Source organism: Equus przewalskii, chromosome 11 (assembly GCF_037783145.1).
Source record: "Equus przewalskii isolate Varuska chromosome 11, EquPr2, whole genome shotgun sequence".
Classification (NCBI taxonomy): domain Eukaryota; kingdom Metazoa; phylum Chordata; class Mammalia; order Perissodactyla; family Equidae; genus Equus; species Equus przewalskii.
Window position 1 is genome coordinate 28,871,716 of NC_091841.1, and position 15,082 is coordinate 28,886,797.

A 15,082-nucleotide genomic window follows, 5' to 3' on the forward strand; every position below is an offset into this window, starting at 1 on the left:
TGCAACAGACGTGAGGACGTCAGGAGATTTGCTGCATTTTCTCCAGGCCTGTGTATGAGTTATCCGTCGCTGCATAACAAAAATGCCCCCAAACTTAGCAGCCTAAAACAGTAAACCGTGCTTTGGGAGCTCAGGACTTAGGAGCAGCTGAGCTGGGTGGGTCTGGCTCAGGGCGTGTCCTGAGGTTACAGCCAGGCTCCGGGCCAGGGTTGCAGTCCTTTGAAGGCCGGACTGAGGCCTGAGGCTGTGCTTCCAGCGTGGCAGGACCTCGCTTCCTCCTGACCTCTTCTTACAGCTGAGCCAGGCACACGTTCTCTCCCCTTGTCCCTCGGGGCACAGACTGGCCTGGGGCCTGGTTGGAGATTTGGGAAGTGGGGCAGCCTGGGGAACCGTGGTCCTCGGGGAACTCAGTGATCCTGGTGCTTACGGGGTGGATTAGAGGCCGGAGAGGCTGCAGGCTGCAGGTGCCCTGGTCGACGGAGAGTGACAGGGGACTGTGGGGATGATAGTGGCATTTAAAACATGATAATCAGGGTGGTAGTGATGGTGATGGTGATGGTGGCAGCAGTGGTTGTGGTGACTGACACTGATTATGGTGGTGGTAGTAGTGGTGGTGGTGATGATGGTGGTGGTGGTGGTTGTGGTGGTGGTGATGGTTGTGGTGGTGGTGGTGGTGGTGGTGGTTGTGGTGGTGGTGATGGTTGTGGTGGTGGTGATGGTGGTGTTAGTGGTAATGGTGGTGGTGATGATGGTAGTGATGGTGATGGTGGTGGTGGTGATGATGGTTGTGGTGCTGGTGATGGTGGTGGTGATGATGGTTTTGGTGGTAGTGGTGGTGGTGGTGGTGGTGGTGATGATGGTAGTGATGGTGATGGTAGTGGTGGTGATGGTAGTGGTGGTGGTGATGATGGTGGTGATGGTGATGATGGTTGTGGTGCTGGTGATGGTGGTGGTGATGATGGTTTTGGTGGTAGTGGTGGTGATGATGGTGGTGGTGGTGGTGGTGGTGATGATGGTAGTGATGGTGATGGTAGTGGTGGTGATGGTAGTGGTGGTGGTGATGATGGTGGTGATGGTGATGATGGTTGTGGTGCTGGTGATGGTGGTGGTGATGATGGTTTTGGTGGTAGTGGTGGTGGTGGTGGTGGTGGTGATGATGGTAGTGATGGTGATGGTAGTGGTGGTGATGGTAGTGGTGGTGGTGATGATGGTGGTGATGGTGATGATGGTTGTGGTGCTGGTGATGGTGGTGGTGATGATGGTTTTGGTGGTAGTGGTGGTGATGATGGTGGTGGTGGTGGTGGTGGTGATGATGGTAGTGGTGGTGATGGTAGTGGTGGTGGTGATGGTGATGGTGGTGGTGGTGGTGGTGGTGACGATGGTGGTGGTGATGGTGGTGGTGATGATGGTGGTGGTGGTAGTGGTGGTGGTGGTGATGGTGGTGGTGATGGTGGTTGTGGTGGTGGTGATGGTTGTGGTGGTGGTGGTGGTGATGATGGTAGTGGTGGTGATGGTAGTGGTGGTGGTGATGGTAGTGGTGGTGGTGATGGTGGCTAACCCTTCCATAGCACTTGGTGTTTGCCAGGACATTTTATCAGTTTATTTCATGCTCACATCAGCCCTATGAAGTGTTTGCTATTATGAACTCCTGTTATAGGGATGCGCAGAGAGGCAGTTGAACTCACCCAAGGCCACACAGCTAGTCAGAGCCAGAATTGGAACCCAGGTACTGAGACTGCAGGGCCCACGCTCAGCCCCTCTTCTGCCTGCATCACCACTGGATTCTTCCGGCCATGCAGGTGGCAGCTGCTCTTTGTGGACGTGCCCAGGGCTGTTCAAAGGGAAGCATGATGTCCTGGTACAGAGGGTGAGCACTGGAGCCAGGCCGACCTGCTCGGCTCCCTCTCAGCCGTGACCGTGGCTGGGTCACTCCTGCTCTGAGCCTCGGGGCCTCGTGTGTGGATTGGGGGTGGTAATTGTACTTTCTAGGGGTAGTCAGAGGGTTCAATGTGGCCACGCACGTGAAGCTTGGGGCATGATGCCTAGGCATAGTAGTTGCTCGATAAAGGCTGGTGTGCCTGGGGCGCTCCTGGCTCCAACTGGAGACAGAGGGCGCATGGCTGGAGCTGCACCCAGAGAGGACGGGGTGTCCTGGGAGCAGGGGCGAGGGTGGGCGAGGTGAGCTGAGGCCTGGAACTAGCTTCCCGCCATTCTTCCAGCCTCGGCTGGGCTTGGGGAGGAGGAGCAGCCCCAGAAATGATGGGCCGAGCTCGGCTTCTCTGATCAAAAAATGCCGCGTCATGGACAGCAGCTTGGTGCTTCCCCAGAACGCAAACACTGAATTAACATAGGATCCAGCAATTCCACTCCTAGGTTATACTCCCCAGAACTCAAAACTGGTATGGAAATAAATCCTTGTATGCAATGTCCATAGCAACACTATCCCCAATAGCCAAAAGGTGTCAACAACCCCGTGTCCACTGACAGACGCATTAGGAACAGATGAACAAAACGTGCTCTGTCCACGCAGTGGAATACTGTTCGGCCGTAGAAAGTAGTGACATACTGACATATGTTCCGTGGATGAATCTTGGAGACGCAATGCTCAGTGAAAGAAGCCAGACACGAAAGACCGCATGTCGTATGATTCTGTTTATGTGAAACGTCCAGAATGGGCAAATCCTTGGAGACAGGAGAAGACTGGTTGTTGCTGGGCGGGCGGGGATGAGGAGTAGCCGCTTAATGGGCTTGGGGTTTTCCTGTGGAGTGATGGAAATGTTTGCGAACTAGATGGAGATGGTAGTTGTACATCATTGTGACTCTGCTGTATATCGCTGAGTTATTCACTTTGAATGGTTAATTTTGTGTTATGTGAATTTCACCTCAACACATCTTTTTACAAGTGACGTCAAGAAAACAAAAACGAGGCAGTGTCAGGTGAGATCAGGAAAGAGCGTGCGTGAGTGGCCTCAGCTATTCAGGAGCACTTTTTGAGCATTACCCTCCTAGGTGCTGTCCCAGGGGTTGGGGACGTGGTGACCACCCACCCGCAGCCCCCTCTCCAGGGAGCTTACAGTTGGGGGAGGGTCATTAAACCAGATCATCGCACGTGCTCCCCGCCATGTAAAATTACATTCTGTCACCGGTGTCCATAATCTCATTGAAAGCAAGCCCTCGTTTGCTGGGCGCTGGAAATACCTAGAAGAGAAAGCTTTTTCTGTCCTGATATCCAGTTTTGTTTACTCTGATAATAGAACTTCCTGGCATCATAGGAATGAGCAAGCCCGTGTGCTCTGATTTATATCAAGTTCCTAGAGCATCGGGACAGGTCAGGCGTGCTTGTCATCAGCTCTCTGTCAGCAGGTGTGGCTTCCTTCTTGCCACTTTTCTTCCTTCTTTCTCCTCCGTGGGACCCTTTGCCAGCAGCCACCGTTGTCGAAGCAGGTGGGATGGGGAGCAGCTGGAGGTACCGCGCCCCTGTCGCAGTCAGGGATGGCAGGAGGCTGGCTGGGTCTGGAAGGCGCCCTTGCACGCTGGGAGAGCGTCCTGGGGTGCGCTGCCCCTGTCTCCTGCTGCTCCATCACAGCTGCTGTTGTCCTGGGTGATGTCGGTGGGTCAGCAGTGGTGATGGACGGCTCTCGAAGCTGGGAGCATGCGGACCATGGGGACTCCCCTGATGGCTTCTCCCTTACCTCCTGCCCCCGCAGGCAGAAGGTGGTGGAGGGCAGCCTGACGCACCCCTTCGCCCTGACGCTTTCTGGGGACACCCTGTACTGGACGGACTGGCAGACCCGCTCCATTCACGCCTGTAACAAGAGGACTGGAGAGAAGAGGAAGGAGATCCTGAGTGCTCTCTACTCGCCCATGGACATTCAAGTGCTCAGCCCCGAGCGGCAGCCCTACTGTGAGTTGGGGCAGGGGGTGAGGGGGCATGCGGGTGGACGGCTCCCCAAGGGCAGCCATGGTCTGGGGAGGCCGACCCTCAGAGCAGTGGAGGAGAGCAGGGGTGCTTGATAGAGAGGAGGGAGGTGTGTGCAGGGCAGGGGCAGGCTGGGGAGGTGTGTGCAGGGCGGTGGCAGGCAGGGGAGGTGTGTGCAGGGCAGGGGCGGGCTGGGGACCTGGGGACGTGTGTGCAGGGCAGGGGCGGGCTGGGGAGGTGTGTGTAGGGCAGGGGCGGGCTGGGGAGGTGTGTGCAGGGCAGGGGCGGGCTGGGGAGGTGTGTGCAGGGCAGGGGCGGGCTGGGGAGGTGTGTGCAGGGCAGGGGCGGGCTGGGGAGGTATGTGCAGGGCACGGGAGCCTGGAGGCTGGGAGAGGCCCATGTGCAGAGCTCGCGTAGGGGTTGCTTCAGGCAGGTCCCCGTCCCAGCATTCTCCAAGGTGGAGGCGGCAAAGAGATTCCCAAGGAAAGTTGCCCTGTTTTCAAGGCCCAACAGGAGTGCCATATTCCTTAATGAGAAATCTGCTCTAAATCAAGTTCTCAGCCTGGGGTCTCCATAGGGTCCTGGTAGGGGTCCTGGTGTTGCGTGGGCTCAGGGCTGCTGTGACAGGCGGCCAGTGGGGCCAGAGCCCTAGGCTCACCTCCTCCTACGGGGACCAGGGCCAGGGTTTCTGGCCGTGGTGCTGTAGAAGGTTTTAACCTTCAACTTAAGAGGGGGAGCTTGGGGTTGGCAGCTGTTGTCTGTGCCGAGGGGGAGGGCATCTCTCTGGAGCAGTTTTCCGATGAGAAGGTCGTGGTCCTTAACCGCGTCCACACCTGGGCCGGCCCCTGGCCTAAGGCAGTGTTGGGGAGGGAGAGGCACGGCCTGGTGCGTCCACTCCGGGAACCGGTGGGTTGGGTTCGATGCCCTCATTTCAGGGGACTGCGCCCACCCTGCCCCAGGCAGAGCGAGATGCCGGCAGTACTAGTTCAGGTCAGTTGTGTGTTGGTTGTGGAAAGGCTTGGGAGAAGGAAAAGCGTTGTCATCAGCACCAAGAGCCTCGGCCCAGTGTCCAGGGGTGGCCACTAAGCATTTGTGCAGAGCCTGTGGGGTCCAAGCATGTCAAAAAGATACGACAGACCTCTGCTCCAGGAACCCACCGACCCGGGGGCTCCCACTGTTCCTGCGCAGGCAGACTGAGGGTGGCCTGCACGGAGGAGGTGTCCCCTGGGGGGCGCCCTGAAGAAGACGAGGGTTTCTTGTAGCAGATTGGGGGATGGGAGTGGGGCAGAGAGGATGCCACACACCAGGAGCGGTGGGGGTGGAGGGTCCTGTTCTGGAACCTTCTCTCACCCTGCCCTTTTTTCCTAGTCCACACGCGATGTGAGGAGGACAATGGTGGCTGCTCCCACCTGTGCCTGCTGTCCCCAAGGGAACCTTTCTACACGTGCGCCTGCCCCACTGGCGTCCAGCTTCAGGACAACGGCAAGACGTGCAAGGCAGGTGAGACGGGGCGCCGGTGGGGACCGGCTGGCGGGGGGCGGCCACTGGCCTGGGTGCCCACGGGGACCTCCAGTGAGCTTCGCGGCACCGTCTGTCTCCCCAGGGGTGGGGTCAGGCATCGCGGGCGCTGTGTCCCGGTGTACTCTGGCAGCCAAGCAGCTTGGACTCGAGGTCAGATCGGGGCTGTGCTGCCCGGCGGATAAGTGATCTCGGGCACATTCCTGACCTCAGAACGTGTGTCACGTCCTTAGGACGAGGTTGTGGGGACAGGCAGAGACCCCAGGTGCCGAGCACGCTGCCAGCATGCAGCGGTCACAACCTAAGAGCCCGCTGTCTTCCCTATTAAACAGAAACTGTGTCTATTGCAAAAAGAACTGGAGCGTCAGAGGAGGTTGGGGAATGGGAGGACCCCCCTTGGTCTGTTTGCCTTCTTGTCTCTCCTGAGTGCACGCCGACGGTGCAGGACGGCGGCCCCCAGTGTGGTTCCATCTTCTGCTTTTCCGAAAGCATTTTCCACGTTGCTACGGAATCTAGAATTCATTTGCATCCTTGCATCCCGCTCCTGTGGAGTCTTCAGGCCATAATAAGCCCCATGGAAAGCTAGGTGGCGAGCACATTCTTAATGCGAGTTGCTTTTGGACGCACGGAGTTCATTGGATTGCCTCCCCACACACAAGTCGTTCTCTTTATTTTGGGTGTGTTACCACCTTTGAATTGTCCCTCTCGATTTTCAGGCACCTGCTGCTTAGTGCGCTCTTGTGGAAATGACGTGCATCCGGGATGCAGCCAGGGACGTCCAGGGCCCAGCACAGCTGGCTTCCACCTCGGAGGTGGGGGCTCCGTGGGGCGGGGTCTGAAGCACCCTTTTCTCCCTCTGCCCTAGGCTGCTGGCCTGTCGTGTGCTGTCTGAGCACACGGGATCCTACCCCAGGGTGTTTTCTTGGTCTCTCTGCTGTGGGTGGGCCGGACTCTGTATTTGTGTGTGGTGGCCCAGGATGTGTATGGTCCTGTGGTCAGGCTGGGGGCAGGACCCCTCTGCTCCCTGGCAGGGCGTCTGCTTCCTTGAAGACTCAGCTGTCACACCAAAGGGTCTGTTAGTGGTGCAGGGTGCCAGCCCCCACAAAACCCCCCCAAAGGGCCTTATTTTCCCAAGTGTCTGTGGGAGGGTCATGCACAGTGGGGACATCCCTAAGAGGACTGGAAGGGAGAAGGAACAGCGTGTGAAGCAGCCTTGTGGCAGGAGCAGGTTGGTGTCAACACCAGTGTCGCTGGCGTTTGGTCTGTGCGGTCACGCTGGGCCCTGCATCCAGAAGAGCCCACGTTTGGTCTACTGCTCTGTTGTTGCCAACTTGAAATGCTTCATAATTGTTGAACAGGGAGCCCTGCGTTTTCCTTTTGCAGTGGTCCCTGCAAACTTATAGCTGATCTGCATGGTGTGTGTGAGAAACTAAAGGGAAGTCTGGAGATAGTCCGTGAACATTTGGGTGTGTCTTTCTCTGCTGTTTTTCCGTGTGTGACTCTGTATGTCTCTGCATGTTCACACCCCACGCAGCTTCACGTTGCTTACTTCAGTTCATATCTGCAATAACAGGAGGTATCTATGCTTCAGAAATATGAGTTTTTGTGCCCAAAGATTATTTTATCAAGGGGTCACATCTTTGAACCATCCCTGTTGGGCATTTCTGTGCCGTTTGCGGTTTCTTTAAAAATTTATTTATTTTTCTTCTTCTTCTCCCCAAAGCCCCCCAGTACATAGTTGTATGTTTTTAGTTGTGGGTCCTTCTAGTTGTGGCATGTGGGATGCTGCCTCAGCATGGCTTCATGAGCAGTGCTAGGTCCACACCCAGGATCCGAACCCACGAAACCCTGGGCCGCCAAAGCGGAGCGTGCAAACTTAACCACTTGGCCACAGGGCCAGCCCCTGCCATTTGTGTTTTTGCTGTTTCCGAATCGTACTGCCCTGAGAGGGCTGGCTTGGGTCCTGGCCCTAGAGTTAAAGGGATCTGGATCTGGTATCTGTTGCCGGCATTGATTGGTGATGCCTGTCTGAGCCCTATGTTGGATCTGTTCGTGATGTCTGCTCTGGGACAGGGAGAGGCATGGCTGGGTGCAGGTGTGGTTGCCGTCTCTGCCCCCTTGGGGTGTCTGGAGCCAGGCTGCATGTGGACATGTGGGGAAGGAGTAGGGGGTGGACATGACCCCCTGAAGGTGGATCATGCAGGAGCGCCTGCCCCAATGCGGGGGACTCAAGCAGGCAGCTTTTATGAAGGGGTCCTGTGAGGCTCCCTCATGCATCAGAGTTCTGGGAATATGGGGTGTGGGCAAAAATGGGGTGTGGGCCCAGTTAGAATCCCAGGGCCATGGCCCAGGGAAGTTGCACAGCTGGAGAAACCTGGAGTCACAGAAAGGACTTGCCCAGGCTGCCCTGGGGTGCAGAAGGCTGTGGGTCGGTCATCTGGGGGGACGGTGCCCAGGGCCTTGTCACTCTGTGCCTCCCTTCCTCGTATGAGAGATGGGGTCACAGACCGCCCCTGCCCAGGGAGGCTGTGGAGGACCCATTGTGTTAGCAGGACTCGAAAGCGCTGTGTAGGGCACCTGGTGCATAGTAGGTCCACAATATCCAGCACCAACATGCACCATTCACGCCTTGGCATCTCATCATCTCGTTGGGCCTGAGGGAGCTGCGGCAGGTCTGCTGGAGGCCTAGATATTTCCTTAGATAGACCCTCCGTCGTCCACGGGTCCTCCCACACGCTGGGTTGGGGCCCTGTGCTGATTTCTTTTCCAACCAGAGGAGGCAGGGGCTGTGGGCTCACAGGGATCCCTGCCTCCTTCCTTATTCCCAGCGTCCCCATAGCTGAGCCTCTGAACCCTGGGGAGAGCCCTCTGCAGTCCAGCCCTGTGAGGGCATTGTGGTCTTTCTGCACACGCTGACTATGCATCTCCACATCCAGGCCCAGAGCAGCCCTGGGGAGCCCTCTCCTCGGAAAGGGGTGGGCAAGGTACAGAGTAGAGGAGGTGGCTGGAGTGGGAGGGCTTCCTGGAGGAGGTGGCCCTAGGGGCTGGAAGCTCTGCAGTGGGGAGCTGACACGACACCTGTGGGGTGGAAGCAGTGGATTAGCAGCAGAGCCTGTCCTTCCTGTCGGATGCTGTGGGACAGGGGCCGATCCCCAGCTCCCGGCCTCCTTCAGCCGGGACGGCCAGCTCCCGGATTCCCCCGGGATTCAGCTGCTCAGGGCCCCCTTCCCTGGTCTCTAAGAACTGTTTTCGCGCCCCCCTGCTGTGAAGGACACTTTTACAAATAACTCACTTGGAGAGTGCCAAGCGCGAGGAAGAAGATTTGTTGTCATTCCGAGGGGCCCAGCTGGGGTGGGAGTGTGGGCTGGGCGGGGACGTTTTACGCTGAGCCTGCATCTTTCTGCCTTTGCTCCAGATGCCCCGGCCGGGTGGTTATGTCAAAAGGAGGGAAAAGCTCGCAGAGGAGACAAAAGGGATGGGCCGGGAGTCTTGCTTTGCAGGAGAACGTGACTGTCGCTGTCCCTGTTTTTCTAAGCATGGTTCCCACCCCGTGGAATTCCCACCGACAGACCGGTTGGTTCAGGGGGCCGATGGCGGCTTCTGGAACTCCCTGCCACGGGCCTGTTCAAAGTCGAAGTTTTGAACCCCACAGGCAGCCGGGTGCCCTAAAAGTTTGAGTTGGAGTTGAGAAGAAACCTGGAGGCTTCTCAGAGCCTTTTGAGGGTTTGCCACCGAGACGGCTGTCTGGAAATTGGAGGCGGTTCTAAAAATCTCTCTCCGTATTTCTTAATCCCGAGGGAGACGGGCAGGAGTGAGAAACGGATTCCGTCCTTGGGGGACTTTCGGTCTGTGTTGGGGGCAGACACAGCGAGTCAGAGAGGGGCCCTCGGGGGAGGCCCGAAGGGGGCCGGGCGCTTCAGCCCTCGCAGAAAGTGACGACCCCACCAGCAGACTGGGGCTTTGAGGATGCCAGTCTCCCACCCTCCAGTTTTTCTTTCTTGCCACGAAATGTCACGTTATAGGAAAACATTCGATTCAAAGGCCGTCCTCCCGTCCCCCGGGCACCGTAGCTGTTTTTCTCTTCTCGTGTGGCCTTCCAGGCTGCCGGCGGCCCCTGGCGTGGATGGTTTTGCCTCCCGGTGGACGTGAACATGTGTGGGATGTGGATGCTGGCTGTGGATGGCGTGCTGGGTATCGATGGTGAAAACTGCCCGGAGATAGTCACTGGTAACACAAGGGGAAGATGAAGGAAACTCAGCACGAAATCCTGCTGTTTGTCACCACTGACACCGAAGCTCTGAGGCTCTTGTGGCAGAAACGTCGTGCAGGGCACCCGGCCGGCAGGAAGGGAGCGGTGCCCGGGGAGCCTTCCAAGGCTGGGGGGTCTGGTGGGAGGATGGAATTCGGAGGAGGCCCTGGGGTCGCTTGGGGGTCTCCTCTTGACCGTGGAATCACGTGAGCGCCACTGTCCCAGGGGAGTGAAGGACCGAGGCCAGACAGTGAGGGCTCAGGAAGTGGCCCTGGGCTAGAGGAAGGGCCTCTGGGAAGGACGGAAGTGGAGAGTAGCCGTGCTGGTGTGACTTCCTCTTTTCCAGGACGGAAGGTGTCTGCAGCGACATCCACCATTGATGGCTTTGGTTGGTCATGGAGAGCCCGCCAAAGATTTTCCTGGTGCTGAGGAAATTCAGTTTCAGGCAAACCCAGAATTTAGAGCAGCTGATTTTCAATGGCGAGATGGCTTTCTACATCATCGTTTTATGATACCTTAACTCAGAACTCAGCTGTGTGATGTTGGGAAAATGACTCAGCCTCTCTGTGCTTCCGTTTCCTCACCTGTAAAAAGGGACAATAATGGTACCCGATTTATGGGGCGGTTGGGAGGAGGGCCTGGTCCCCCGACAGATAGGAGCTGTGCTTCAGTTTGAACTTGAACTTGCAGCCAGGCAGGCAATCTGATTTGATGCCACGAGAGCAGTTTTCCCCTGAACGTTTGGAATCAGAAATAGACGCCGAGACCAGGTGGTGCCAAGAGGAGCTGGGCAGGTGTGGAGGGTGGATGGGCGCCCTCCTCACACAGCCAGGTGGGCAACAGGCAGAAGAGTGAGGTGTGTGTCCTGGGGGCACTGGGCATGTGGCTCCCCTTCCCGTGGGATGAAGAGAGGGATGGGGGTCGGGGGCAGGTGCCTGGCTGCGTCGAAAATACTTGGACTCTGTATCTTGTCCGGCTTGCCCTGCCTGAGCCATCAGAGGCTCCCGACAAGGGACAGGGGTGGGAGGTGGAGGGCTGGACCTGTACCTGACACGTGCCCAAGGCCGGCGGACAGGCAGTGGGTCGGGAGCCACTCGCACAGCTGGAAACATCTTGAGATTGGAAGCCAGGGCGTCGGGTGTGACTCATGGATTCCTGGGGCCCTTGCTCCCGGCATCTGGCCTTTTTTTGTGCTTCGTAGAGTTGAACACGAAGAAATTCTTGTGATGTGCATGAATCCTACTTTTTCCTGATTTTGAGCAAATGAAAGCCAGCCCTGTGTCGGGGGCCTTTGCTTTCCCCAGGGAGGGGGCTGAGATGGTGGTGATGCTTGGACCCCAACGAATGGGGGGACTGACATCCCAGGGGCATGCAAGCATCTGCCTAGAAGGGGAAGATGGAATGGGGGGGGACCCTCTCGCTGCCGTGCCGGGTCGGTCAGCCCTCCGATATGCAGTCTGCTCGCCTGGGAAGCGGGGAGAGCAGAGTGACCCCCCTTGAGCTCTGTTGGGGGGGGTCACATGAGAGGTTGCACATTGAGTTCTTTTCAGGATGCCCATCTGGGGCCCATGCAGACAGGACATGAGACTCGGGGCTCCCTTCCTTTGGGCTCAGGTGCAGTGTCTCAGGTCCCCCAGCCCCTCTGAAGTGGCCCCGGTGAGAGTCCTGTAGGTTCTGAGACCAGGAGGGAAGTCACAGCAAGTGGCCCCTCGTTGCTGGGGGGTGAGACCTGGGGGGCCACCCTCTGGTTCCTGCAGGGCCCAGTGACTCTTGACCCAGGGAACCGGCACTCAGGGTGCCCCTCCTGGGCCGGGCTGCCATCCTCCGGCCCTGGCCTGCAGCCGGCCTCCCCCCCCCTGCAGCCGCCTCGTGCGGTGGCGCCCAGCTGGCCTGGGTTTTCCCCATGTTTTTCCAATTACGCGGAATGGGCTAAAAACAGCAGTAGCTGGGCCTTATTTGGGAGTTCAGGCTGCCGTCCCAGGGAGCCTGTGTTCCCTCACTCCGGCGGCGGCTCTCTGCAACATGCCCCCGTTGTTTTGACTTTGATCTCCCGTTGTTCTTCATTGCTGGGGCTCCTGGGCAGTGTGCCCCGCTGCTCAGGGCCTGAATGACCCGGGCAGGTGACTCGCGGGGCTATGTCCAGGGCTCGCGGCCTCACCGGCCGGGCTGGCCGAGCTGTGCTGGGCCGTCCCGTCTGCCCTGCGCCCAGACCTTTGCAGATGAGGCCGCGGCCGCACATCGGGACGGGTGGGAGGCACACCCGGTGATTTACAGGCCCGCCCGCTGCACCTCGCCAAGAAGTAGTTTTAACAGATGTTCGCGGGGACGGGAAACAAAAAGACGGCGGGGATGTGGCTGGCCCTGGCGGTGGGAGGAACAGAGGCGTCCACTGTCCCCTCTGACGGGCAGACTGACAACTGGGCAATGTCTCAAAGCCCCTCACATCCATCCGTCTGTCTGGGCGGATTAGCCGAAGCTCGGGGCCCCGGGAAAAAGGGGCGCATATGTCCCCAGTCTGGCTGTCTTGTCACTTATCAGGGAAGTAGGTCAAAGGGAAAAGAAAGGAGGCCGTTGTGGCCGAGCTGCCGCCGCCCGGGCTGTGATTGGCGTTGACTCTGCAAGCAGGAGGCAGCTGCTTTTCTCAGCCACAGACCGTGAATTTTTAATAGCAAGAAAATCAGATCGCACAGTTCCAGGAAACGGTGGAACGAGCCCGGGCGCTAACTTTGCTGTTTTGGAAATTGCAGCGTAACTTGCAGACAATAAGACGCACAGATTCTAAGTGTGCATTTTTTGATGAGCTTGAACAGTTGTGGACGTCTGCATAACCACCACCCCAATCCAGAGACAGAACGTTTCCCACCGCCCGGAAAACGCCCCGCTGCCCTTTGCAGCCCCCCGCCCCGCTCCACAGAGGCAGCCGCCGTCCTGAGTTCTATCCCCGAGGATTAGTGTTGCCTGTTCTGGAACGCAATGGAAATGGAAGCACACAGCATGTGCTCTTTTGTGTCTGAGCCTGAAGACTAACTTTTAAATCTAGTAAAAGAGGAGAGGGGAGTAGGCCCTATTCTTGGAAAGAGAAAACCGTCAGCCTGGGGCCGGGAGGTGAGACCAAACCGCGCCTCCTGGGTGCGGTCAGCTCCGAGGATGCCCCCGGCCACTGGCCGCAGAGTCAGGCTGCGGCCATCCCTGATGCTGGCCCTGTCCCCCTCCAGCCTGTCCGGTGTCCCCTTGGCTACTGCAGCCCCAGCCTGGCCCCAGACTGGCCCGGAGCTCAGGTGGCTCCTCTTGTCTCCGGAGTCAAGTTCGGCTCACAGGGACGGGCCCTGGTGGAGCCCCCACGCTGCCCAGAAAGGCTTCGCCCGCCCCAGCCCTGCTGGCTGCATGTCCCTCGTGCCCTCTCTGGGCCTTGGTGATGGCTGCAGATTCTCTGTCTTGGTTCCACTGACCGTGCCCTGTGCCCCTGCCCTCCCCAGTTCCATGTGCCGTGGGGGCGGTGACCAGAGGCCCCCCTGTGCCGGGCTGACGCCTTGGGCTGCCGGCTTGTCATCAGAGAGAGACTCAGAGGATCTTTTTCCCCGTTTATCTCCTTTGTAATTGAAATGGATTATTCGCTCCCCTCCAACCCAAGCTCTGAGCATCTGCCTCCATGCCATTGCCCGCGCTGTACCCGCTCTGTGACGTGAGCCCTCAGGGTGCATCTCTGTTCCTAGTTCAGAGAGAGCCTGGCCCGAGACGGGTCCCTGGGTGTGTGTTCAGTGCCACCTGGAGGGGGACGTGTGCTGGGGCTGTGTCCTCAGGCTTGGGGGCTTACCGGCTTTGTCACGGGCTCCCAGCCTCGCTGGGGGCTTTATCCACACCTGAGTCTTACCTGTGGGGGTCAGAGGTCAAGTTGCCTGCTCAAGGTCACTCTGTGGAAATGGGGCCGGGAGCTGAGGTCAGGCGTGGCTATTGGGCTGTGCTGCCTGTGTGGTGAACAGCCATGGGGGGGCGGACAGGCAGGTGGCGGAACACGGCGTGGGGGGGCTGACACCTGGGACCGGAGCGGAAGGGGCTGGCTCAGGGGGCGTCACAGGGCTGTCACTGACTTTGCAGCTCTCTCGCCACCCCTGGCCTCAGGACCGAGGAGTGACCTCCCCGTTTCAGAGCTGTGCAGATGGGGCCCAGCCTCTCGGCGGGCTGCAGCCTTCCCGCGTGTGCGCCGGGAGCCAGGGGTGGGCCGTGCAGGCCGACAGCTGCTTGGGCTTCAGGTTTCCAGCAGAGCCAGCGCCCGGCCCAGCCACTTCCTCTGTGCCTTGTGACCCTGTGGTCACTCGGCGCGGTTTCCTGGGCCGGGGTGCCGGGCTGTGGTCTCAGCGATTGTCCAACCACTTACCCCAGGGGGCAGTGGAGTGACTTCATCAATTGCTAAAAAAAAAAAATAAGCCGGCCGCCTGCCAGCTGGGAAGCTGCTTATGGCCTTAGAAACTACAGGGTGGACGGCGGCCTGAGCTGGGACCCGGCTCTGCCCACACGCTCCAGGCCCGAGAGGGGGCTGAGGGAGACCCCAGAGCTGGGAGCGTGGCTGGGGGTGGGTGTCAGGGGGGTGGAGAGAGGCCATCTGTCTCCAGCATGGAAAGAAGCCAGTAGAAGCAGCCGTCTTGAGGTGGTGCCGGCCGTGGGGGGAGCCTTGTGGCGTGAGCCTCTGGGGGACGGGGGGCGTCCTTCCCAAGGAGGGCTGTGACCTTGGAGCTGCAGTTGGCTCAGTGGGGGACAGTTGTGATGTCCACTCTGCCTGCTGGACGGCCAGGGCCAAAGTGCAGGGTGACAGGGCCGGGGGCGGGAGACTGGGGGCCCTACATCTTTCATCCATGTTGATTGGTCGGTCCCCACCCTGGGATGTGTTGTTACTCTGCTGTGGTCCCTTTTCCCACTTTGTGGCGTGGAGGGTTGATTAACCATGAAGACCCTTCATGTCCCCCACCCTGGGTGACCTGCCGGCAAGGTCTCCCCCTCCTGGGCTGTCGGGGGCTGTGGGTTCTTCTGCTCCATCCCTTCCTCTCCTGTTCTTCCCTCCCACCCGGTCAGAACCTGGAAGCGATTTAACAGGCGTCCCCAGCTCACCCAGTGAGAAAGCCCTGTGCCCGGGGTCCACACCCGCCTCCCGCCTAGACCGCGAGTTCCTGCAAGGATAAACGCCTGCATCTGTTTTTTAAAGTCTTGTGTATTTTCCTTGTTGTAAAGTCACATTTGCATTCACCGTAGAAAGGAAAACATCATAAAAAATAATGGAGAAAATAAAAACCACCATAATTTCGCCACCCAGAGACAGGCGCTGTTAACGCTGTGATGTGTTTCTCCATCTTTTTTCTGTGTCCGCATTCAGACCTGTTTCTGCACGACCTGTTCATGTCGTG

At 58.5% G+C, this 15,082-nt stretch overlaps 1 protein-coding gene across 3 annotated transcripts in view; it reads left to right on the plus strand.

Annotated features, from left to right (window-relative positions):
* The window catches only part of LRP5 (LDL receptor related protein 5), a 108,110-nt gene that overhangs the window by 37,532 nt on the left and 55,496 nt on the right, over window positions 1-15,082 (plus strand). For all 3 annotated transcript variants that reach the window (XM_070565673.1, XM_070565671.1, XM_070565672.1), the window contains exons 4-5: window positions 3,708-3,904; window positions 5,288-5,419. In XM_070565673.1, coding sequence (XP_070421774.1) covers window positions 3,708-3,904; window positions 5,288-5,419 — 329 coding nt within the window. The remainder of the gene's footprint in view (window positions 1-3,707; window positions 3,905-5,287; window positions 5,420-15,082) is intronic.